General features: G+C 37.7%; 1 protein-coding gene across 1 annotated transcript; it reads right to left on the minus strand.

The window, feature by feature from the left end:
- Window positions 1-821: 821 nt before the first annotated feature.
- Window positions 822-17817, minus strand: FAM98B (family with sequence similarity 98 member B). Its single transcript, XM_056492426.1, has 8 exons — window positions 17572-17817; window positions 16786-16934; window positions 15890-16024; window positions 15035-15213; window positions 8449-8529; window positions 7960-8076; window positions 5448-5615; window positions 822-3998 (listed from the first exon to the last, which is right to left on the minus strand). The coding sequence occupies exons 1-8, from the start codon at window positions 17634-17636 to the stop codon at window positions 3639-3641; spliced, it is 1254 nt and encodes a 417-aa protein (XP_056348401.1). The 5' UTR covers window positions 17637-17817; the 3' UTR covers window positions 822-3638.
- Window positions 17818-24578: the final 6761 nt, after the last annotated feature.

A 24578-nucleotide genomic window follows, 5' to 3' on the forward strand; every position in this document is an offset into this window, starting at 1 on the left:
TTACCTTCCCTGAGCCTTGGAATGGTGCCTGGGTGAACTTGGGAAGCTAGGTATTTGCAGATTATTTGTTTATATTTTAGTGGTTGACACAGTACAAACACTGGGTTGCTACTCACTATTCCAAGGATTACAAAGCACCAGACTTTATTATCATAGTCTCTCACTTTTTTTAAGAATGGTAATTTTCAAAAGATTTCACAGCACAGTACCCAAGTCTAAGCAAGGCTTCTGCTGATACTGCCTATTGCATAGACAGAACTGTAGCACCCTAAAGACTTACCTTATAGTAAACCTCAAAATACCATATGCTAAATTGGTTTTTATATGGGGAATGGACATCCATTCAGTTATCATCAATCACATGAGGGAAGACAACAAGAGGTGAAACTCCTATTTGTGCAGCAAATCTGCTCTACAGCCTTATGCAAAACAAGTTGCATTGTTTTTCAAAATTATAGAAAGTAATAAAATAAAACTTGAGAAGTAATTGGAGGGTATTTCCTTAGTTTATGTAAGGACAAAAGCAGTGATCATACAGATATACTATGCTTTTAATTTTTTTTTTTCACTAAGATAAAATATAACTGAGATTCCTTAGTAATCCCAGACAAAATCCCAGACTTGTGACATACCTCGCCTGTTAAAATTTTTCTATAAAGTTATCTATTGTCTTCACCGTTTTGGTCAAAATATGTGTTATTTTCATGACTATAAAAGTAAGTCTCATCACTACTGTAAATCACCAGCAGGAATTCTTTCTGACAAACAATGAGGAACATATGATATTGGATCCAAATCACAATACACACAGATGATGCAAATAATTTCAAATACAGTACTTTATTCCTCAGTGATTACAGCTGTTGACAAGTGTCTCTCTCAATTCCTGAAAAAAATCCCCAGCCTTTCTTTTTCAGTTCTTCAACAAACAAAACAATATTTACGTATTCACTAAGTGCGAATAAACACAAAAATGTTCACAAACATATATGAAAATCTTTTACTTACAACAGAATTTTTGAAAATAAATTTTTTTCAAAACAAAACTTGAGGTTTAAATCAATTACTTTCATGGTGTTATTGCATCATTTGAGAAATTAAAAGGATACCTTCTGACACGGGGACAGCAAATAATACCTCCATGAAATATGGTGGTGCTTACTCTAGGTTTCAACTACTGGCTTCACATTCTGAAGTTACTTAAGAAAAACTGAAATGGCCAGATTAAAGAAGAAAATCTCCAGGCAATTTGAATTTCTGCATTTTGCATGGTCAACATACATATAACTGAAATACGATAGTGAAATAATTGAACTGTTAGAATTGAAATGGGCATGCACCTGCTTTCTTTGATTTACTTCATTCAGAACTGTCCTGCCTACTACAAACAGGACGGACTGATGAGTGTAAAAACACCAAGGCACATCCACATATGCAGTTATAACAATCCAACTAAACTGCTGCAACCTTGCGTCCTAAGACTAATGAAACCATTAAGCATGTTTGTTTTCAAAGTGTATTTCCTTTATGAAGCCACATGCTTGACTGCTGATGACTTGTAGCAAAAAGTAACATGGAGATGAGCAAACAGAATTTAATTTAAGGCTTTGGTGGTTCAAAACTGCTCTCTATTCCTTTGCTGACCAACACTTCGCTCCAAGGCCAGCAGTCTCATTTGGTATGTCATCAGTTTGGGAGCTTTTCCAGAGCATTAGGGAAAAACCAAGCTCAGAATCAAGAGAACAAGTACTGTTTTCTCACCTGACCCATGTGAGGTCTCTTCACAGACTGCAGAGGATGCCAAGGGCTTAGGCCAGTAAGAAGCATGGAAAAAATTTGGCAAAGGAACTACAGTGCTAGCAGTTGGGTACCAGTAACCCATTATTGCAAAGGTTCACATCCCAGATAACGTGTTCTAGCAAGCAAAACTTCTGCTTTTTGTCTGGTACCTGCTGCCACCCCAAAGGTTAAAGCCGTATCTATCACATTAGAAGCAGCATTCTCAAGCAAACTAATAAGAGGGGAAATAACAAGAGAAAAACTTTTGAAAGACAATAATTTGATTTGGAACAGAACTTTACATTCATGCATGAAGTTGCCAATGAAGCAGGACATGATACGTATGTATATGAATGTAAAAAAAACACCTTTAAAGAATACCAATGGACACCAATAGGAAATTTGTGCAGAAAGAACTTGTAACTGAGAAACATAAATCCAAAACCAAATCCTAAAGTTCAACCTGCAGTTATGCCTACAATTACAAGTGCTTCAAGTCTGCTGTGCTATTTAATCATCAGACACACCAGGTTAATCAGATGCCTTCCTGTAGTGACCTGACCCTGATAAATGCTGGCATGAGAAAATACTCAGGCGTCATCCCCTTTCCACCTCTGTTCTCAGCAGAGGCCTCACAATGGAGGAGGATCTAAAAGATACTGGGCAGAAATAGCTGACATTTTTAAGTGATAGCTCTAAATTTAATTATTTTTTATATATATTTACAGCCACGATGGTATGACAGCTAACTCTTTTGAGACTAACCGTGTATGCGAGGGAGAAGGCACCCATACCGTATCAAGACAGGGCTTCTTTTAGGTTGGCAGAGAGAGAAAAGGCAGCTGCTGCATGTAGTGTCTTATTAACTTATCAACCAGGCAGCTGGTGACTCCCAAACACAGAGCAGGCAGGGGAGAAGATGGAAATTTAAAAAAAAACAAGGGGAAAGAAAAAAAGGCGAGAAGAAATGTCACATTCTTTCTTATGAAGCTCAGCTTATTCAAACTTTGTGTCTCAAAGCTGATACACAAGGATATACACATGAATTCATACCAGACATGATGGCTGCAGCCCTTCTGCACAATATGATTTTAAATTATGTTTTATGAAATATCAACAGTGGAAAACTGGTAAAATGAAAATATGACACCATCAAAACTCACTATCAGTTTACAGTACATGCTCTAACCATTAAAGAGTGTCTGATACATTATGAACACAAAAAACAAACTGATTTGACTAATTTGTGTAGAGTATTAATTTACAATGTTACTATAATGTGAAGTTCTGCAAGAATAATCAAATCTAACTGAATAATTTTGACCAAAGCCTTAAGGATTTTAACATTTGAAATTAAAATTCATTTACATGTCCCACATGAAAACTGTGAATGAAGAACAATGAGATGAAGAGAACAAGCCTGAAAGCAGCATTCTTGAGTTTTTAAAAGTGGTTTCATCCAGTTCTTAGGCCTACTTTGTTTTCTTTACATAACATTTTGGAGCAGGAGTGTAGACATGCAACATGCAATAAATTAGAGAGGTCTGACCATTAATATATTTTTGTTTGTTTAGAAAGGGTTTTATTCAGTTTTCTGAGACTTATTTTAAATAAAATGACATAATAAAAAACACCATATAAGCAGTACGAAAAACAAGGACTTTAGTCATCAGATTTTAGTATAAAACTTCATTTAACTAAAAGAACTAAGTGAGAATTGAATTCAGTTGGTCTAATGAAATGACTCATATGGTCATACTTAATTCTAACCTAAACCCAAGTCAACATATCTAAATTCCTAGTACCAGTAAACACCACCACTGTATTCTGCCAGTTACTCTGTTAAGATTTATGGTAATTTAGTATCTTCGGTATCCTCCCCCTCCTCTTCCACCATATGGATCACCATAGCCTCCCCTGCCACCATAACCTCCTCTGCCACCTTGGAAGCCACCTCCACCTTGGAAGCCACCTCCACTCTGGAAGCCACCCCCACCCTGGTAGCCACCCCCACCTCTTCCACCACCTCTGAAACCTCCTCCTCCTCCTCCTCCTCTACCCCCTCCACCCCCCCAGTTACCCCTTCCACCACCACCACCACCCCCCCAGCCACCTCTTCCACCACCTTCTTGTCTTTTTTGCCATGGAGGCATTTCAGGAGGAGGTGGTTCAATCTCTGTTGGTCTGCCTCCACGGTCAGGGACTCTGCCCATCAGAACCTGTATGGAAAAATTGGTCATTTTCAGATTTAAAAAATAATAGTAATAACTTGATAAGACACAGGATTTTCTCCTGTGGACAGTGAAATTCTACCTGATGTTTTCAGGAAATCTGGCACCTCAGTGCAGTGCTTGACAGAAGAACCACTATCTCTTGTCCTTGTAACACCACAACAGAACTCTAAAAGTGTTCTCATTTTTTACCTCTAAAGCAGAAATAACTGCAGCTAGCTGGCTCATATCACTTTTATGATATTTTTATGAAGAACACACCTGAAGTATTAGCATTGCAATAAGCAACATACATACTTCATATATAATATATATAAATACACATATATATTCATATAGAAAAGACTTATGATGTGGCTCTTCTACTTAAATTTCAAAGTTCAAGCTCAAGCTTAATCAGCCAACAAAAAAAACACTGGCAAACTGATGTGCAATTCTCAAATTAACACCAGTTTGTCCAACATTAGAAACTACTTACACTCAGAGCCAGAGCAAACAAAATATGCAATAGGCTGCAGTAACACTTCCAAGAAAAGATAAAAAAAAGGCGTCTTGACTATGGCAGGTATTACTCAGCATATGAAAAGAGAAACTACACCAGACAAAGTTAAACAAAACAAATTCTGTGAAGAACAAAGATGTATCCAAGTAGGTTTTTTTGTTGTTGCTTTCCTCTTTCCTAAACTCTGTGTGACCAATGTTAACATTCACTGATCAGTCCCAGGCACTCCAACTAAAGTCCTCTCAAGATAAAAAACCCACCTTTCTCTGAGATCCTACAATAAATTAAGAAATTTCAGGGTGGTAGGGATCAAAACATATTAAAGGGTATCTAAATGAGGCAAAAAAAATTAGAAAAATCTGTAAACAGAGGATCAATAAAAGCAGGTTTAATCACCATTTGAATGGTGAAACTCGCGTCACTACTTTCAAGCTTCAGCTTTTATCACACACAAGAAAGCAGCAATGTTGATTCATTACTGCAGCCAAGCCACGCAATTTTACTTTGCAGCAAAATGACATTTCTACAGAAACTTTTGTGATTTATAAACATACAGATGAACTAGAGATGTGGGTTTACAAACCAAACAATAATATCCTGGCAAGGTAGCCCAGGAACTGATACCACAAATACTTATATGTATCATTGAGCTGTGCAGCTCCACTGAACTCAAGAGGTCATTTACACACACATGTACAGCCCCCCACATTGCTCCCCCTCACCTACACTACACTGTTTCATCCTGTTGCATGACTGACTGTCTAAGAAGATAAAAAAACCTACTTTCTGCAATATTTACTGGAATACTGCAAACCTTCCTTTCTTAAATGGAAAAAATGAAATTAAAGTACCAAGTAAACCAGTGTAATTCCAGAATTCCTTTCCACAGGTCCGTAAATCCCCATGTCCATTTATCACATGCCAGAGAAGCATACCTTGTTGATAGCACAGGCAGTCTTCTCCCGTGTTGATCCACTACTTGTTCTTATGATCTTGGACAGATCCTCACGAGCAGCAAGGAGGTGAGCTAATGTAATGGTGGACTTTGGAGACAACGCATAGCGCTTGGGCTGATAGATCCGTGCTATTTCATCTGTTTTTACCTGAAGGATAACACCAAACACAACTTACTTGCCAGGTATCAAACAGACTTACTACAAACCATGTGCTGGTCTCAGTAAGTTTCACTTTGAACACAAGGAGTAGCTTCTGAAAATACAAGCTGTATTACAAAACATAGTGCCAGGCATCACCAGCTCTCTTCCTGTTGGTGGAGCTATTACATAGAAAGTGCTGCTGATTATGTTTAATTGATGCTGAAACTTAGCACCAGTACAAAAGAAACTCCTCTATCCACTGACATCAAACAGATGCTTTAATGTCTTCCAACATGTCTATAGATTAAAACTTAAGGAGTCCACCTGGCTTTCTCAAGAGCTTTACATAACCATACTCAGCACATCACTTCTAAATGTGATGAAAACAGAGCAGCTTCAAAGAAGGTAAATTTGTGGAGAAAACATGAAAATATATCAATGCAGCAAAACACTTATGCAAGCCATGAAAAGAAGACAACATGAGATTTTTTTCCAAGCATGCTTTGATGTTTCATTTATTTAGCAGAAAATAAAAATAAATACACTTTCTGGGAAAATTTAGAATGACCTTCAGAGTGAAATAAAACATTTGATATTGGCTAGACCAGATAATACATGCTGAAGCTGTACAACACTGTTTTGCTAGGTAATTACTCCATCATTTCTAAATCCATTTCAGTTTGCAAACTTACCCCACTTGGATACTGAACAAGTTACAAAAACCCAAAAAAAAAAATCCCCAAAATGCCACATCAACCAAAGCAGAGAAACGTATCAATATCTATTTAATGGTGGAGAAAAAAATGAAAGCTAACAAATTTTACAAAGACAACAACTTGTCTCTTGGCTTTAAAAAAAAAAATAAAAAATCTCTAAATTACACCAATGCCAGAACATTTTCAAACCCCAATATCTTTTCAAAGAAGTTATGGAAATCCTTCAATAGAAACATGGGGGAAAAAACTGAAAACAGTATGTAATTTTGAATTAGTATATAACCTGGCTATTTCTGTAACTGCATATATTTCACACCAACAGTCTTTATAAGACAGGAAAATGAATCATCTGACTACTTTATCATCAAAAATCTCTTTAAACTTTTCTCCATTTCAAAAGGGCATTCATTGTTTTTCAAATGGAATGGAACAATAGCAAGTGACAAAGTTTTAGTCTGCTTAAGTTAGTTATCCCTCACATCAACTACATTTTAGAATTATACTTAAAATTTGGAGATACATAGTTGTATTGGTACAGCTGTAAGGAAGTTATACAAGTAGGGACATCTCCTGGCTCCTCTGAGCTAAATGCCCCCGTTTTCCTTTCTTACAGCATAAAAGCATTCACAACCCCTTCAGAAATTAAACTGAGCTATTCCAAAGCAGCACAGCAGCACCTAGACTCATGTCTTCCAGTGATATTTAGTGAACTTCATTAACCTGATTCTGCATGTGTCAATGGCAAATTGTGATGCCACAAAAACTTGTAACAATCCATACTTTCAGTAAGCTTTCCAAGTTTTAAGATTTATCCATCTTAAGTTTTCTAAAGAAATCTCATGAGTGGCAAGAGCAAAAACATCTGTCTCCAGCTTCTCACATGTCTTCACCAAATTACAAACTTCGTGTGTCTTATCTCCCAACTCTTTTGGACACAAACAAGACACATTTCCAGCTCGGAAATATTATGACTATTTTTTAATATACAGAGTTCTACAAAATAATACAAATTAAATTATCACTATTAAAGCAATACCAGCAGAACAAATACAGTGGAGTGCTTTGGAATTTTTACTGACCTGAAGGATTACAAACAACTGTGTGATTTTCTCACACAAGCTACAATTCAAATAACCTGTTCAACTGAACAGCTGTTCAATTCACCTCATAGCACTGAATCCAAGATAGGGGGCAGTCACTGTAACCTCTCAGACTTTATGAACAGTCACTTTTTATACCCAATCTATATTAAGGCCCAGTGTTTGTCTTACTTTTGCATTTGAATGAGAAGTGCTGAGATTCCCTCCTAGTTTACTTCACTGGAGGGTGTTAGATACAGAAAACAGAGAGATGGGAACTTCAATTAAAATGAGAAACACTAACAAAGGATGCTATAATTTCTAAGCTATAAACAGTCACCAAGGATGGACTGTACCACCTGGTTAAATCCATTCCCTTCCTCAATACCTAGGATTTGGATATTACAACTTGAGATGAGGCTGGAAAAAAGATAACAGTGATGGAAGTATATTTGTGTATTTACAGGATATATTCTGTATATACATTCTGTAGGAAGACTTTGGCAACAGTAGCAGACTCCCACCTACAGGAAGCAAAAAGTAGATCAAGTTTACCTTTGCTCTATCAGACCAGCCAAAAGACTGCACAGTCACATCAAGCCTCTTCATCAACATCCGCCGTCGACACTCGTACTCACTGCAAAGAGCATCATTGATTTTTTCCAATCTTTCCTGCAGTGTTACAATAAGAAATTCAGTCAAATACATAAAGTTACAGAAATCAATTCAAAGTTAACTCCATCAACCAAGATGTCTATCCCGAGGTGACCACTATAAATTACATAGCATCTATGCAATGCTACAGTAGTATGTATATACAAAATGATTTGAAAGTGAGCAATGGATGAATCAGCACAAGGTCTGTTTTATAAGGTCAATTCTGGAAGTATATGATTATCATAGTTAGTATTTAGCAACTGATTTTAGTATTAATATTCAGCAATAGAACAGTGACTATAAAAAGGCAAAGTTAAATGAAGCCATATGCATTTATTTTGACCATCCTGTTAAATACTGAAAAGAAATAGAGAAATTTTTCTTTACCACTTGGTCAGAGTTCAGAGGTTTTGTTAGCAGTGATTTCCCCACATAGTTATTTTTAACTTTTGAGAGGATGTCCTTTATCTGAAAAAAAACACATACATCTCAGAACACAAATGATATTTAGATTTATTTCAGTAAAATTTGTTATAATCTCATTTTGCTACTCACAAGATCAAACACAGCACATTTGTTTTAGCAGACTCGTGAAAACAGATACACATCTTCTGGCTCATGATCCACTATAAAAAAATTTCCTGAATACTTTTATAAGATGACCAGCCTCCATACAAAGATATTTTATGGCACATCACTTCCTCATTAACAGAACAGAAGTTATATAGCAAATTTATCAAGTGCATACAAAAAGTAAGACTAGCTAAATTACTCATTTTAGATACTACTAAGTGTTGTAGCTACAACAATCGGAAATTCAGAGTTCTGTTGCCAAATGTACCAAAAATCTGGTAATGGGTGCTATTAAGAAAGGCAGGAGATATGATAGGTATGCAGTCATTCTTTCTCATTAATTTTATTCTACTCTTATAATTGGTTTCAGCTAACATAATGTTTAAAACTTTTGCATTCACTCCAAATCAAATCTGCTTATACTTCTTCCACTAGTTCTTGTCCTCAGTAATTAGCCCTCTCTTACCTTCCAAGAACCACTACATTCTCATCTCTCATTACAAGAAACCTCTACCTCCTCTTTTTGAGTGAGCTTCCTTTGGCAAAGCTCTTCTAAAATCATTACCATGAATGCCCACAACATACGTACATAACTTGAACATTATCCAACTGATTTTTCAGCTGTAGATGACTTCATGCATATTACTGTTCCTGCAAGTTTTGTAAGTCTAGTGGAGAGAACTACATCTTCATTTGCTTTAGTAAACAGCCATGGGGAACCAAGCAAAATGAGTAAAACTAGAGCTAATTTTCTTTTGTATGTCAAAGGAAGGATTAAGGTAGTGCATGAACTACAGTAAAACCTGTAACTGGGGACAGCCATGAGATACATTTGCAAGGATTATAAGGCTTCATGTATTTATACACAGGTATTTATACATTTGTCATAAAGGCATGGTTCAAAGTTCAGTTTTGAGCTTCATATGTTACAGAAATATCATCTCTACTGATTGCTATGAAAAAAATTGCAAAAGTCAAAAATTGAATTCTAGAGCACCTAGGTAATTGCTAAAAGAAATACTTAGCAAATCAACTCTCATATGTCAGGATTTTTGTAATTATATTTTTTTGCATATATGAAGAAAAAAATCTGATCTCAAATTTTGTGTGAAAACCAAGGTGTATGCATTTTGTTCTTTCTTTTTACATTACTGCTGGGCTGCACTCTGGCAGGATAAAAAGCACAGTATCACAGAAGAAGTCTGAGGTAAATATACTGTGCAGTGAACAAATTAAGGAAAAACACTGTTTTGACTCCATCAGAAAAGAGAGCCTAGCAGTATCTGAAAAGCGTCAATCTAATTATTGCAATACTCCCTGTTATTATATTCCATTCATATCAAAAGAGATTACAATAAGGGGTGATGCTTAGTTCCATGTACCATACTGATCCAAACACTCCTTTTTCTCTGATAATTCTTGCTTCTCTGTAACCTTTTTTTTTTTTTCACAAAAAACAGTCCAAGATTGCCTGTCTTCTGAATGCAGCCAGTTGTTTTTTTTACTGAAGCATGTACATGGTTCCATATTCCACTCCAAAATGCAAATGTACCTAAGCACAAACTATGTTATAATTTAAATAAATGTCTGAAGAATCAAAATCTGAAGTTAATAATCAGCAGTAGAAAAAGACCAGTATGACAGCAAGAGATGAACAGATCAGTAATTAGTACAGAAGAAGGAATGAACAGCTGACGAATTAAAAATTCTGATGGGCAAGAGGTGTCTGCTCATACACCACTGAGGTCAGAAATATTACCTCAAAGGTTGAAAGGAAGAGAGTCTATCAAAATGAGACCAGCTGCTGAAACAAAAACCAATACAACAAAATGAAAAATCCTCAATGTAATTTACAGTTAAGAGTGTCAAAGAAGATCTGAAAACAGTGATGCTGAACACTACCTAGAGATTAGAATTGTTGTAAGTTAGCAGCTGCAAGGACAGTATGAGGTAAATGCCTCACTGGGCTCCACATACAAAAGCCACACATTCTGCCATCACAAGTCAATCACTGCTGATTTCCATGAACTGAAGGGAAAGGAAATTTAGAGTGAACAATTAAGGAAGATAATCAATGAAAATCAGAACTAGAAGAAACAAGAGCAGCTAAATGAAACAATCCTTTACTGACTTCCCCCAAATTTCTATGTTTTCTTTCCAAGTTAAAGAGAATACCTATGTAATTTTTATCCAGCACAGCTCTACTAATCAGTAACACTTAAGGAGGAATCTCTCCAGTGATGAGCTGGTCTATGTTCTTGACACACTGTAAAGACATACTCAGATTAGTGAATCTCCACTTGCTCCTCACGCCCATCAGCAGGGCTCATGGGGAAGTCCTACAGCTATAATGGTGAAATAAGCTGAGCTGCCTTACAGCTGCAGAATACACTGTCCAGCCATGACTGATGACAGAGGTATGAGCACAGGAACTCTGACACACAACAGTCTGCCAGAGGACAAGAATACAATGGATGTGAGAATCTATGCTACAACTCATATTTCCCCACATGATAGTTGCCCTGGGTTGGGAAGGATATGCAGGAGTTTAAAAAACCCACCACAACCTGGAAAGAAGTCTGTAAATGTAAGTGGGAACAAAAGCAAATAAAACTCAGATAAAACAGAAGTGAAAACATACTCAAAGAAACAGAAAACAAATTGTAATAGGCAAATTATCCTCATATTTTTACAAATTCAGGTGTAAAAAGCAGACCAAATAATTAAAACTAGATGTAGGCAACTATATTTGACTAGTTCACATACTGTGTAATCAATGATCTTAGTAGCATTAAAAATTTATGGGATTACTTTGGGAGTCCACACATTCTCTAAATATAAAATGAAAACAAATAAGCTGTTGGATCTGCTTGAGACAAAAATACCAAATTAAAATTTGCTGCATAAAAATAAACAGTTATTCTATGGTTACCAAATAAAGTGTATCTTTATTGAACATGACATTTCTCATTTGTTTTCTAATTTTGTACTACTGAAAAAAATATTAGCTCGCATTTCATTACCATATTCAATGTATTTATTAAATATCCTCATCTTCTGTCAGAACAGAGCAGTCATTTTTACATTTAACACATTTTGCACAGAAAAACATCACATATGTATGCACCTCCAGCATTTTTTGAGATTTTGAAAAAAACTGACCTGCAGAAAGGTGTCATGTTATTAATTTAAAAGAGCAATACTTCGATGAAAGAAGGTTCCCTTAATTAGTCATAAGGTGTACTGTACAGTTGCAGAGAGAACACCTAAAATCCTAAGCACAAAATATTTTTAAGCCTCTCTTTCATATACCTGCAGATACATTCAGTGTTCATCTAACTTTAAATACATTTTTGTTTGACCCTGATGTGTGATGAACAGGACAACTCTTCGGTCTGGTCTGCTACATCAATATTTACTGTCCAGGCACCATGACATCTGTAAAATTACTACAGATCAACAGTTAAATGAAACACATTAATTTAAATATTAGTAAATTTTAGGATGTATACCCAAATATTTTAAAAAATATTATTCTCACATTTCACTTAAGTGTTATGTTAGCTTTATTTTGACTTAGTTTTCTCAGTAGCCCTTTCTATTTTACTGATATGTGAAAAGTAGCTGAGTACTTTTAATAATGTGGGCAAAAAAAAGTTCAGAAGTCTTTTGAATAATATCACAGTAAAAATTTTTTCAAATAAACAGTATTAGAATGTCCCTTTGTAACAAGTTGTGAAATTCACACTATCTTGATTGGAAAAAAGCCAGATGTAAACACTACTTGCAAGGCATAACACTGGCATGAACTTTTCTGAATCCTTCATCAATGTTCATTTAGAACTTACAGAGGTTTTGGCACTAAATTTCAGACTGACTCCTTGATTCCCCCTCTGTAAATATACTTTACAAGGGAACAGCATCTTAAACAACTGAAAAATTACTATTAGTTTTTCAGTACTATGTAATAAAATAAGATATACTTAGTGGTAGAAGGCTGTAATACTGCCTGTTTATCTCATTTTTCTCAGGTATATTGATAACCACTACCCTAGGTAATTACAGGAGATGCAAAAGATATTTGCCATGATTGTACATTCAAAGTTTGAGCTACTATAAAACTCATTTTGAATGACGAAAGCAATTCTGATTATTCACTAACCTCTTAAATAAACTGGAAAATCACTTAAAACAATAAATGTTCTAATGTTCCATACCAAAATACAGTGTGTGATCTGGCCTTTGGTTGGTTGCTGCTGCACAGCCAAACTATTCTCAGAACTACTCCCACAGCTACTGACAATGCTGAAGAGGCTAGACAGAGACAAAGAGTAGACATGTTGAAATGCCACAGATACATTTGCAGATACACTAAATAAAAACACTAGAGCAGTATGTAAGTCTGTAGTATGAATGATATAATATTAAACATCAACAGTGCAATTTTATGCAGAATCTAATTAAATCAAAAAAACAAAAAGTATTTGGAAAAATAAATGGAACATTTCAAGTTAATTTCTGTGAGCATATTTAAAAAAGTAGCAAAATGGTGGTCTTAAAAAAAAGTTTAAAAAGCCAATGAACTTTAACTGGTGGCACCATCTTTCTAAAGCAGCTATACCTCTAAGTGTAGATCTATCAAAATAACTCTAAACTTGCCCTATATTAAAGTAATGGCCAAAGGACAAGCAAACACATAGCAGGAATTCTACAAAATCTCTTGCGAGGTTAGAAAAAATCCTGTGTTTATAAGGGATGAAAAACAGAGAGAACAAATTATACTATTAATTTGGAGTCACAGAAGATGAACAAACTAGTTTTGCCACCTTTCTACACTTTGAACTGAATACAAGTGGTATAACCACTGTGGAACTAACAGACCTGAAAACTATTGGAAAACAGTCCAGGCACTATTTAGAAAAAAAACAACCAAAACCAAAGTTAAAATGCTTTAAGATTCTACTCACTTTATTATTTCTGAAAGTGTAACAGTTTATACAAACTGGGATGGCAACACCATGCAAATTCAAGCCTGTGATGCTATCTGACAGGAAATGCTGGACTTTGCAAAAGGTGGCAAATACTAGGTGCCTAATAATTCAAAGAAAAAGTTCTAGTATCACTATGTGTGCACGAAGGAACTGGTGCTCCAGGTCTGGTCTTGCTGTCCCACAACTGCAGAACTGGAATCCTCTCCCTATAATGGGATGAAACTAAAACTGTACCTCAGAAGTGAAGCAAGGAATTGAGCAAGGAAGGCCACTGGCCATGGCTGCAGCATATAAACACTCATGGATATAAACACAGCTAACACCCACAGAGGGAGACCAGCAGAATCAGACCATTAGTTATCAGCTCTAACTCTAACATTTTCGTTCCCAGAACAGTGCTAGAATTGTTTCTTCATCCCTTCAAAAATATTTACTGAATGCAAAGATTTCTTTAGAATTAAATAGATCAAGCATAGTTATAGTGTAGGAATAGGCAATTCCATTTGCACCTGGGTGATGCCTTTTATAAATTAACCTATTAAAGGTTTTGTCTTGTCACAGTGAAGGCAGATACAAGAAAATCATGCAAGTAACAGGCCCTCTCCCCAAAATCTCTGAATGTTCAGCTGCCCACTGGTTGATGAGAAAGAAGGAAAAAAACAAGCACAATCATGTAAAATTATTAAATTCAAAGACTCAGAAGCAGATGGAGTTTTTACACCACCCTTAAGGGAGGATCAGTCACTCTCTCCCCAAACACTAGAGAGGAAGAACAAAACTTTGAGCTGTCTGACAGGGAAGATAAATTCCACCTCAAGAGCCTATTTACATTCTGCAGTAAGGAAATCAGATCAAGGATCACATCAGTGAAATGAGTTAGAACCTGGAGGGACACAATGGAAAGCACTACCTTGCTGACTAAGGTTTAAGTTGGCTTATTCACTGAGTCCTGGCAATTCAGGCATTTTCATCCTCTTCTACAACTAGGGCAACACCACCAACAAATCTGTACTTGCAATTAAGAAATTAATAAACTAAAAAGAACTAATTTAAGTTTTGGATATTAAATTTAAATACATCCCAGAAATGACTACAAGTATATAAATGCACAATCAGTTATTACCCGAAGTTTTCTGTTTGCACATTTGGGTAGACAAAAACTTATCCCTTAAACTTGCATGGTAAAGTATGTCTGATGTGGTACACTGCAACCTCAAGGAAATGCTGAAATGCTTCACCTCATAACTAAAACAGTTTAACTTAAAACACTAAGCTGGCTTTCAGAATTAAAATTTTTTTGCACTTGTCAGACAGGGCTTTTGTAGGTGAGACTGCTGGGCCCTTAACTCTATGATGAATGCTTACAGAGATAGTGTTCACAGTTCAGAGAGAAGATGTAAAACCCATACCTTTTGTTCCACACTGGTTAACAAGGGAGGAATACCAGAAGATGAGGAGTTTGGCAGACCCAGTGCATCACAAATAGCTTGCACTTCCTGAATAATTTCATTGTGCTTTTCCAAATGAGAGCCTTTAATTTTCTTGCTCTGCAGTATCTTTAAAGCCTGAAGTTCTGTACTTAGAAATACTAGAGAGAAAAGCATCATAAAGGCACATTTAGAGACACGTAAGTATTTCTGCATCCACATTCTCAGTATAGCTACAATATATACATTTGTAAAGTAACCATGACAAAAGGAAGACTTTCTTCTGATCATTTCGGTATGTTTCCTGTTCTTTACCTCAGTTTTCTCTCAGCTGAATTCCTACCTTCAGTCTACACATTGCATTTAACTGTTCAACTCCCTTCTGCCACCACACCCCAAGTTCCTTGGCTAGTTTTATATTACCACACTGGTTCCTGCTGCCACTCCTTTGTCCAAGTCCAACTGAAACTTAGATGTCAACTCTGCTTTCAGCACCTTCAAATTGAGCAGCATTTTTGTTCAAACTGCCCTGAAATCTCACACATAAAATGTCTCAGTTTAGGTGAGCTAAAACAATTGAATCAAGAGAGGGATCAGGAGGCCTCAGTAAGTTGCATCATACTTTTAAAATAAATTTTAGTTTCTACTAAAATAGCTTTCTAATGCTGCTCTATTTTCACTTTGCACAAGTGAGTTGATTCCTACGGAGCTCGTATGCAATGACTGTACACATCAACTAAAAACACATAAAGAATGCTTCAGTGTAAATTGTACAGTTATGATAAAGCCTGCACATAAAATACTGTATTAAAAATGGGAAAAATGATTGTTACTCACACAGGAGCTTAAGACAATCTTCTTTCTCTCTTAATCTGTCTTTGATGTCTCCAGACACCAGTGAGGAATATGGACAAGACATTTCTCTCAGAAAGCCACTAATTTCAAGCTGGAAGCTCTCTATATCTTTCACACCTATGGAAATTAATGCACAGTTAATGGCTTTTTACAGAAACATCAAATCCCAACCTAATGTTTTTTAACATACACTTATATTGCAGACTTAAACAGTCCAAAGATTAACCACCTACCACCCCAGCAATATTTTTCTTTAAAAAGTCCTACATACAAGTAGACATGCCTCCTAATAGCATCTCATACTCATGCTTTGAATGAGGTAATGCTACAGCAGTCAGTGAAGACATGAACACAAATGAACATCAGTAGGAAGTGAACAGTTTATGTCACTAAATAGTGTGTCAATGTAACTAATTTTCTGATGAAGAATAAGAGTCATGAACTCATTATTTTCAGTGTCTGGTTTTAGTTCTACTACTTTTTTGGTGAAAACATTAGTAATATAAAATCTCATCCAAAACTCCAGGACTAGACAGAAATAATCAGGCAGTGTTACTGAGCACCTCACACACAGTGCTGCTGGAAAATGTGCTAGACCAACAGCCAGAAAACACCCAGCACTCCAATTTATGCCATCAAAATATGATTACAGGCATGAATGTACCTTTTACATTTATGTATCTCTAAAACCATCCCAAATCACCTTCCTTCTCCATTTTGAAACAGTCTTCACAACACAAGACCTTAATCTAAGAGCACTCAAATATCAGCCTGAGTTTGGCTACCTTTCAGCTTTCTTGTAAACTTCAAGACTGTAATTTCACTATTAGCTGAACAATATGGGTCTAAATCCAAATACTAAATTAACATTCATATACCATCTGTTGCAGTGATGCTTTCTTCCATATTACACAGTGACTTTATCTGGGAACCTAACCAAATGCAAAGCTCAAAAAATTCTGGTGAAGACAATCCATTTTCTGCTGCTTTTTTCAGGGCATCCTCCTCCAACAGGGCACCTGTGTACCTGCACAGACAGATAAACACCAGTAATAAGGAGTAAGTGTAACATAAAATATACATATTTTCAAATTATCTTACTCTAAGATGGTTAGTAACTACACTTAGAGGAATTAATCTTTCTACATTATTTTTGTCAAGGAATAATTCAGACTTTTTTCTTCAAACACACCAAAAAACTATTGGTCATTTGTAAGCAAAATAGTTTGTCAGAAAATATGAGACAGGCATTTTCACATGCGTATGTGAAAACAGACTTTGATCTCCTAGAACAGCCTGACAGAGAAGAACTCAAGTATTAAGTGTTTAGTGAAATTTCCTCCTAACAGTAACAACTGACTGCCCTGGAGTACTGGGAGTAACAAAACTGAAAATGAAATTTCGCACACGGGAAGCACATCGCGGGAGGAGGGCAGGCACCCAAGGACGAGGGGCTGCCCCAGCTCCCACCATCACCCCCGGAGAGCCGGGCTGCCCGGCCCTGCCCGCACTGCAGCCGGGGGAGCGCAGCGCCGAACCGTGACCCGCTCCCGGCCCGGGCCCGGCCCGCCGAGCCCAGCCCTTCCTCTGCCGGCCCCGCTCCCCGTCGCTGCCGCCGCAGGCCCGGCCCCTCGCAGGGGGAGCCGCCGCTGCTCCCCGCTTACCCCAAGGCCTCCAGCGCGTCCAAGATGTCGCTCTCCATCGCCGGGCCCGGCGGCAGCTCCCTCATGCCGGCGCCGCGCCGCGCGGTGCGCGCCTCAAAGCGGGCCCTCCGCAACCCGCGCCCGCCGCCGCGTTCCGCTGCCGCCGCGCCGCAGCCCCGGCCGGGCCGGCCCCCGCCCCTCCCTGGGCGGCCGTGCCCGCTCCCAGGGCCGCGGAGCCCTCGGGGCCGGTGGCCGGGGAACCCTTCCGTGCAGCCGGCTCTCCTTGCTCCCGCGCTGGGCAGCGCCCGGCCCGCTCGGCCTTCCCGCGGGGCTCGGCTCCCGGCCCTGCGGCTGTGCTCCGCATTGGCCCCAAACCCCAACCGCCCGCCCCGCTGCCCCGGAGAAATACAGAACAGATATATATATCTGTGAGAGCAAAACATGTGAATCTGTCACCGTTTTAATTCCACAGGGTGTTCTTCAAAAACCATAACTTTTCTGTGTACTCTAGGTGTTCTGTACAGGGAAAACAATTTGAATTCCCCAAACTGTGTCTTGACACCCACAATTGACAGACTATTTTGGTTATGATTATATAATTATGCTCTTCTCATAGTGTTACCATTTATGCAGTCCACAGCTTTCTCTGTGTCCACTCCTGAGTTTCCCATCTGTGGGGAAGGGAAAAAGAATAATGAGAACGCTGGCTAAAACACATTTTGTAACCATCTGTGCCCATTGCCCCGTGCCCTTTGCAATTTACAAACACAAACATAAAACCACAAGCACACATGAGAGCACCAAAAGAAGAGGTCTCGGCACTCCACAGCCATTATTTTCCAGCAAAAGGCCTGTGTTATTTTAGTTGGGTCACCAGCGCCCTAGAGCTTTGCAGTTTTTGTCAGAATTTCTTTTTCACTGGCTGCCAGAGAGGCATCTCCCTCAGCAGTCAGGTAACTCTTGGCACTAGCACAAGGAAGAAACAGAGGTGCACAGCCAAGATTAGAAAATGAAGAAGCAATGGGTCAGCACTGACATGAATCAACTTGAACTGATGGCAGCTGTGTCTGCCTACACAGCAAGGGGAAGACAGGAATTTTGGGGAAGGGTCTTCTGCCAATTCGTATGAAATCTCTACAGTTACAAGCTGCCTGTAATCTTGCTAAAAAACAAAAGACGTGGCTCAGTTTTCTATTGAGGTAGGTAAACCTCAAGCATTTAGTTGAATAGGACAAGTCACAAGTTGTTACACTGTTCAAAACTGCTTGAGAATTGCTCCTGCTGCCGGACTTGTGGTGGGAATTCTCAGCCTAATGGCAAGGATGGGGTCGGACCCCATCACCTCCTGGTCTGCCCTGCCAACAGAGCTGGCTTTGGGTTCTGCACAACCTGCCAGCTCCTAGAAGGGAAAATAAAAGCTGCCCACAGATGCACCAACTGCACATTTCAAAAGATTCATTCCTTTGTCCTTCTCATATGCAGCACGGGAATAAAAAATGAGGTCTCTTGAATTCAAACAGAATGGAGCCAGACACCGTTTTAATGCAGGAGAGGTACAAGTAATTTGTAGCACCAAGAAACATTTAGCAGACAATTAATTGACCACTAGAGGGGATCATAGGAGTGGAGAAGGAGTTGGATGTACTACATGATAAATGCTTTCCTCTAATCCAAGCTTGCCTACGTTGTACTGTATGTGCACAGTTTAAAAAATATTGAGAAAAGACAGCACTCTGTGCATGCTTAAGTTAAATTAATATAAGAAGCTTATATTAAGTTTAAAATACATCAGTAACGGGTTTACTAGCCACAATGAAATAGTTTTTTACACAGATATATTTTCATCAGTTTAACATAGTCCATAATGTCTGTTCAGCTTCCATATGTAAAAAGGTGCTAATCATTCTTTTAACCTATTTTTAAAAAATAGGTTCTGTTCTTCAAACTTGCTATCATTTAACCAAGTGTAGCTTGCTTGTTTAAAAGTCAATGTTTAATTGCTTTTAATCCTTCCATAAGCTTTTTCTTACCTTTAAGGATGATTTAGGAGTAGCCACCCCAGGCAGTATGAACCTCATTACATCACTGTGGAATCAGACTGCAAGTTGACATTGATCCATATATTTTAATTACATCAGTCTCACAAATGAAGTATTTGCAATGTGGATGATGTGATATCAATGTCACTGAACCTGAACAAATTTCCACTAGCTACGAGGATCCTGCCCATCCATTTACTGGGTATCTTGCTGACATTGAACTTGACATCACATCATAAATACTTGATTTAGAAATCATCCTTCTAGCATCTTCCAGACCACATCAAACCACCTGAAGCAGTGACATCAAAGTTTTCAGTCCAGAAGGAATTCTTTCAAGAAGCTGATAAATGCTGCAGAATACAAAGTTCAGTTCCTGGAAAATGGACTGCTCCCAAATTACTTCCTTGTGGCACATCTCTGCAGAGGGGTGGGAGAGGGCAGAAGCAGGCAGCCATTGACACCTTGTACAATGACTGCAACATACCCACTAGTACTCTTTTTCCACTACTTGTCTAAGAAGATGGTGGCTTGTCCTTGGGCTGGAATAAAATGAATAAGGTAATTGTGCTCTGTAAGTTTATAGACTTAATTACACATAGTTGAAGTTACTGAATTTTGTCGTTTGCCTTTGATGGCAGTGTGGGGCCTAAATATTTCAGTGAGATGTGCTTGCACCTTACAGCATCACTAAATAAATATGAATAATTTGCTTCTAATTTTTTTCCTAGTGGAGCGTTACAAGAGAAACATTATGACTACTAAAGAATTTAGATTTCTTTTTGCTTAAGTGGAGTCTCACATGGACTATATTAATACACAACAATACTAAAGAAAGGCATTGAACATAAGCAGCTTTACAAAAAGGAAAGCTGAGTGACGTGGAATTGCCAGCATCTTTCACTCTGTCAAGGGACTCAGGTTAATTGTCTTCTTGCTACCAAGATAGTAATTATACTATAAGGACTAATTACATCTGAAATCTATGTTGTTGGTTTTTTGGGTTTTTTAAAAGGGAAAGGGAGAAGATGATTTAGCCCTTCGGTGCTCAGTGAACATTTGTTTGCAGAGGAGGCTGCAGAGTGCTGGTCATAATTTTGTAGACATTATTCTGTTATGAATGAGATTGAAGCCACAAACTAGTGCAACATATCAAGTGAGCAAAAAAAGACACACATGCAGTAAGCCTGGCCCCTGCTACAGCAAATGTTCAGCCTGGCAGGACAAAGCGATGAATATTCCAAGTTCATATTTCTTATTCTTTTAAAAATAAACTGTGCCCATTTTGCTCTTCATACCATATGGCATGAATCATTTCAGTGAAGCATTCATCACATCATGATTTACACTGACATTATTTCTTAGAAGTTAAGTGGTGGGGCTTCACTGGGAGCAGCTTCAGGTATTATGGCCATTCTTGTCCCTTTAATTTGTTTCACTGAAAGGTAACTTCACTAATCTCAGCTTAAAACTGGAGTTATGGAGTGAAACCCAAGGATAAAATGTTCCTGCTTTTAGGTTTTCTGGTTGAAAGTTAATTTACTCATAAATGTACACAAGGTTTTTATTTTAAGCTTTTATACTCATGTATGATGTAGTCATAGGTGCCTGAGTGCTACTTACTCTGTTTTCATTTTAAGAAAGTAGAACAGAGGAAAGTCTTATGATAGTTATAGCAAGTACTCTCTGCTGAGAGACAAGAGAAAGGAAGAACTTCTGCATATACTAAGACAACATTATTTCTCTGCTACTCATGTACACAGTGTGACCTTGGGAAATGATTTAAAACTCTCTACTTCAGGTATAAAGAACAGTGTCATCTGGGTAGTAAAGATGGTAGACCAGAATTTAATAAATAGAAGAAATAATCATCATCATCATACTGTCCTTGACTGATAAAATGTAAAGTATCAGACTCTCTACCCTAAAATAAATGACATTATTATTATTAATATTACTAAATGATGGGAGTAGTTTACTTCTTAAAAAAAATCCCTGAATCAAAACATAAAGTAGCAAATGTTGGGTCTTAAATGCAAATCTGAGACTTTCAGAGTATGAGGCATCCATTCCACTGGGGCTTGACTCACAAGTCATACTTCACAATTTATAGCAAAACTGGATTCTTAACATATTGGAATAAAGATTTTTTAACAAGCTTCCATCTGTTAAACCAGCGAGTTGGCTTGGTCTGATCATGCTTGCTGTTTTAATAAATAGCCAGCATCATTTTTCAAACCACAGCTTTCAAATTATTTTGGAGCATTTCAACTCACACAAGTTGTGGCCAGTCCTGAAAGATTGACATTGCTTGTACGTTTGGGGGAGCCTAGAGCACACAGAGGGCCCAGCCTGCCATCCTGGTGGCTTGGAAGAAAGGCAGACCAGTGCCATTTAGGAAGGGTGGGCTGAGAAGTGACCTCAGGATAGCCACTTCCTTGACTAATGGGATTGCAAATGAGACATAATTAGTCTCAAACAGGAAGGGAGTGAACCACTAAAGTCCAAAGCAACTCCCTGTCTGGAAGGTGTGTTTGCCACAGCAAAAAAAAGCTACTCTGTTAGCATGGGAAAATGAACTGAGGGCATGTTTGTCTTTTTGCTGGGTTTTTCTTTTTCAACAGCACAAATGAAAATGCCAACAAAGAAGTGTGCATGGACCTAATTCTTGCTTTTCCCTCTCTACAACAAGACATTTGGGGTGTACTTATATTTTTTAATCATTTTACATATTATGTATTAACATAACATTTTACATATATTATGTATTAAAGGTTAAAGCAAACATCAGTAAAGTTAAAATGAATGTTTATTGTCCAGAGTAAAGCAGTCAAAAAGCCATCAACAAGAAGTCATAATGATTAAAAAAGGGGGGGGATTAAAAACAGGACTTTTAACAGCTAAAAAGACACACTATCATGAAAGGCTGAACATGCTTCTGAAGTCCTGAGTGATAGGAGTATCCAAAACAGGAAGTGTTGAAGATTTGGATGCTAACCACCAATCTGTGCCATCAGTTTTCCTTAGGGAACAACAGAAATAAATGAATTGTGCAGTTTCTTTTTACTTCTCCATGTTCTCTATTCTACATCCATGCTTGTCAGTTTCTCACCCATGTTTTTGTGGGATGTTTCCAAACTTTTTCTCCTCTCAGTCTTGTCCTTGTTCCAGTTTCCCTCATACACTTCAAGAGACTGAAAATCACAGGAAGTGGCAAAGGTTCAGAGAAATGGTTGCTTAAATAATCTAATATATGTGAAGCAGTTGAGGTGACATAGCTGAAATAATTAAGAAAAGTAAATTAAAGGAGTGTGAAGCATTTGAGCCCAAAGTACTGAAATCTGACAGGATTAGAAGCAAATTTAAAAAGTATGATGTGGCCTTTAATGAATGGAGTCTTCCTCTCATGGAAAATTCAATACAAACTCACATCCATACATATAGTACATATATATAAAAGCAGCTCCTTAACTTATATTTCAGGCTGGGGGAGGTTTTGCTTCTTAGTCTCTCTTTTTCAAATGATTCACCTAGGTGCTGCTTTTGTGAAAAGTTCTTAGCATAATTCTATTGGATTCTCCTAGGAAAAGAAATAAGGTATTTCTGGAAAGCTTTTTTCCTTTCCCTTGAACTGTAGGCTTTTTTTTTTTTTTTTTTTTTTTTAATAGTAACTCAGCTTTTTGGTTTTCTTTCAGCCCTTTCATCCCCTCTGTTGCTATTCCTTGAGAATTGTGGGTGGCCACTGAAGCAGTGAACATCACATGATGTCACTTAGCAACCTGATGTTCATAAATAGCAACAATCATTTTTCTAATGGCTATTTTTCCCCATCTGAAAAAAATGTTTAGACCCATTCCATTCTGCCAGTGCTGAATTCTTCATCTGACTTCCAGTACATTTATTGCTTATGCTTTCCTTTCTGGGGGTCCAATTTCACATGATTATATCATGGCTGATGCTATTAGGATGCTTCTAACTTTTTTTCTGAGCTTACTGGCAACATGTAATGACAGTAAATGTTAGCATCATTGAAGCTCTTTAAGAATAGTCTCCTCTCCCTTTTCCTAAATGCCTGTATTGCATAAGTCTCAGATGCTCTCAACCTACTGTTGGTGAGATGAAAGCAGAAGGGTCATCCACAACATTTTTTTTTTTATTTTAAATGCCTTTGGGAAATGCTCAGGAAGCTCAGAGATTTATCAATTCTTTCAGAAAGAATCTGGTAGGATTTGTGTGCATCCTCTTAATATTAGTATCATCATTTAAAATATTAGTTTTGCTGTGAAGGACTGTTTTCCTGTCTCTGTTAAATGGCAAATTTTTGCAAACAGCTCACCTTCTCATGAGTATTAAGACAGAAACCAGAAGATAAGATTATAAACTACAGAAAGTAGAATTGTGCAAGCCTTTGAAAAGGATCTTGCAAAAAATTGCTTAGGAAATACAGTGAAATTATACAACTACATAAGCCCAGCTTGTCCTCAAGGAGTTCTCTGTCTGAGAGCACAGAAGAAAAACCAGTCCCAAATCTTGTCCAAGCAGCATCAGTTCCCCTCTCCCATACCATCTGGCTGCTCCTCAGAAACCTGGGGGCTCTGTGACCAAGAAGGGGCAGTAATGTGGGTGAAACCAAGACACTGACATCATGTGTGTGATCACTTCCACAAACCCTCCAGCTACTCTGTAAATACTCCTCCCTCTCACTATTCGTATTGGTAATTCATACACCATATAAGTAATGGCTCAACAACACAGATGGGGAAAAATATCTGGTTTTCTTTGTCCTTTTTCTTTTTCTTTTTTTTTTTTTTTTTTCATTTGATATAAAAAAAATTATACTACAGAACAGAGAAATAAGGAAGACTGTACTGCCTTTCTGTTTCCAAGACATTTTTGTCAGTCATACCTTCTTTTTGTGGACCTGCATTTCAGTTCTATAATACTGAGGGTAAAACCCCTCTGCTAGAAACACTTATGATGCCCCAGAGC

This window comes from Oenanthe melanoleuca, chromosome 5, assembly GCF_029582105.1.
Source record: "Oenanthe melanoleuca isolate GR-GAL-2019-014 chromosome 5, OMel1.0, whole genome shotgun sequence".
NCBI classification, from domain to species: domain Eukaryota; kingdom Metazoa; phylum Chordata; class Aves; order Passeriformes; family Muscicapidae; genus Oenanthe; species Oenanthe melanoleuca.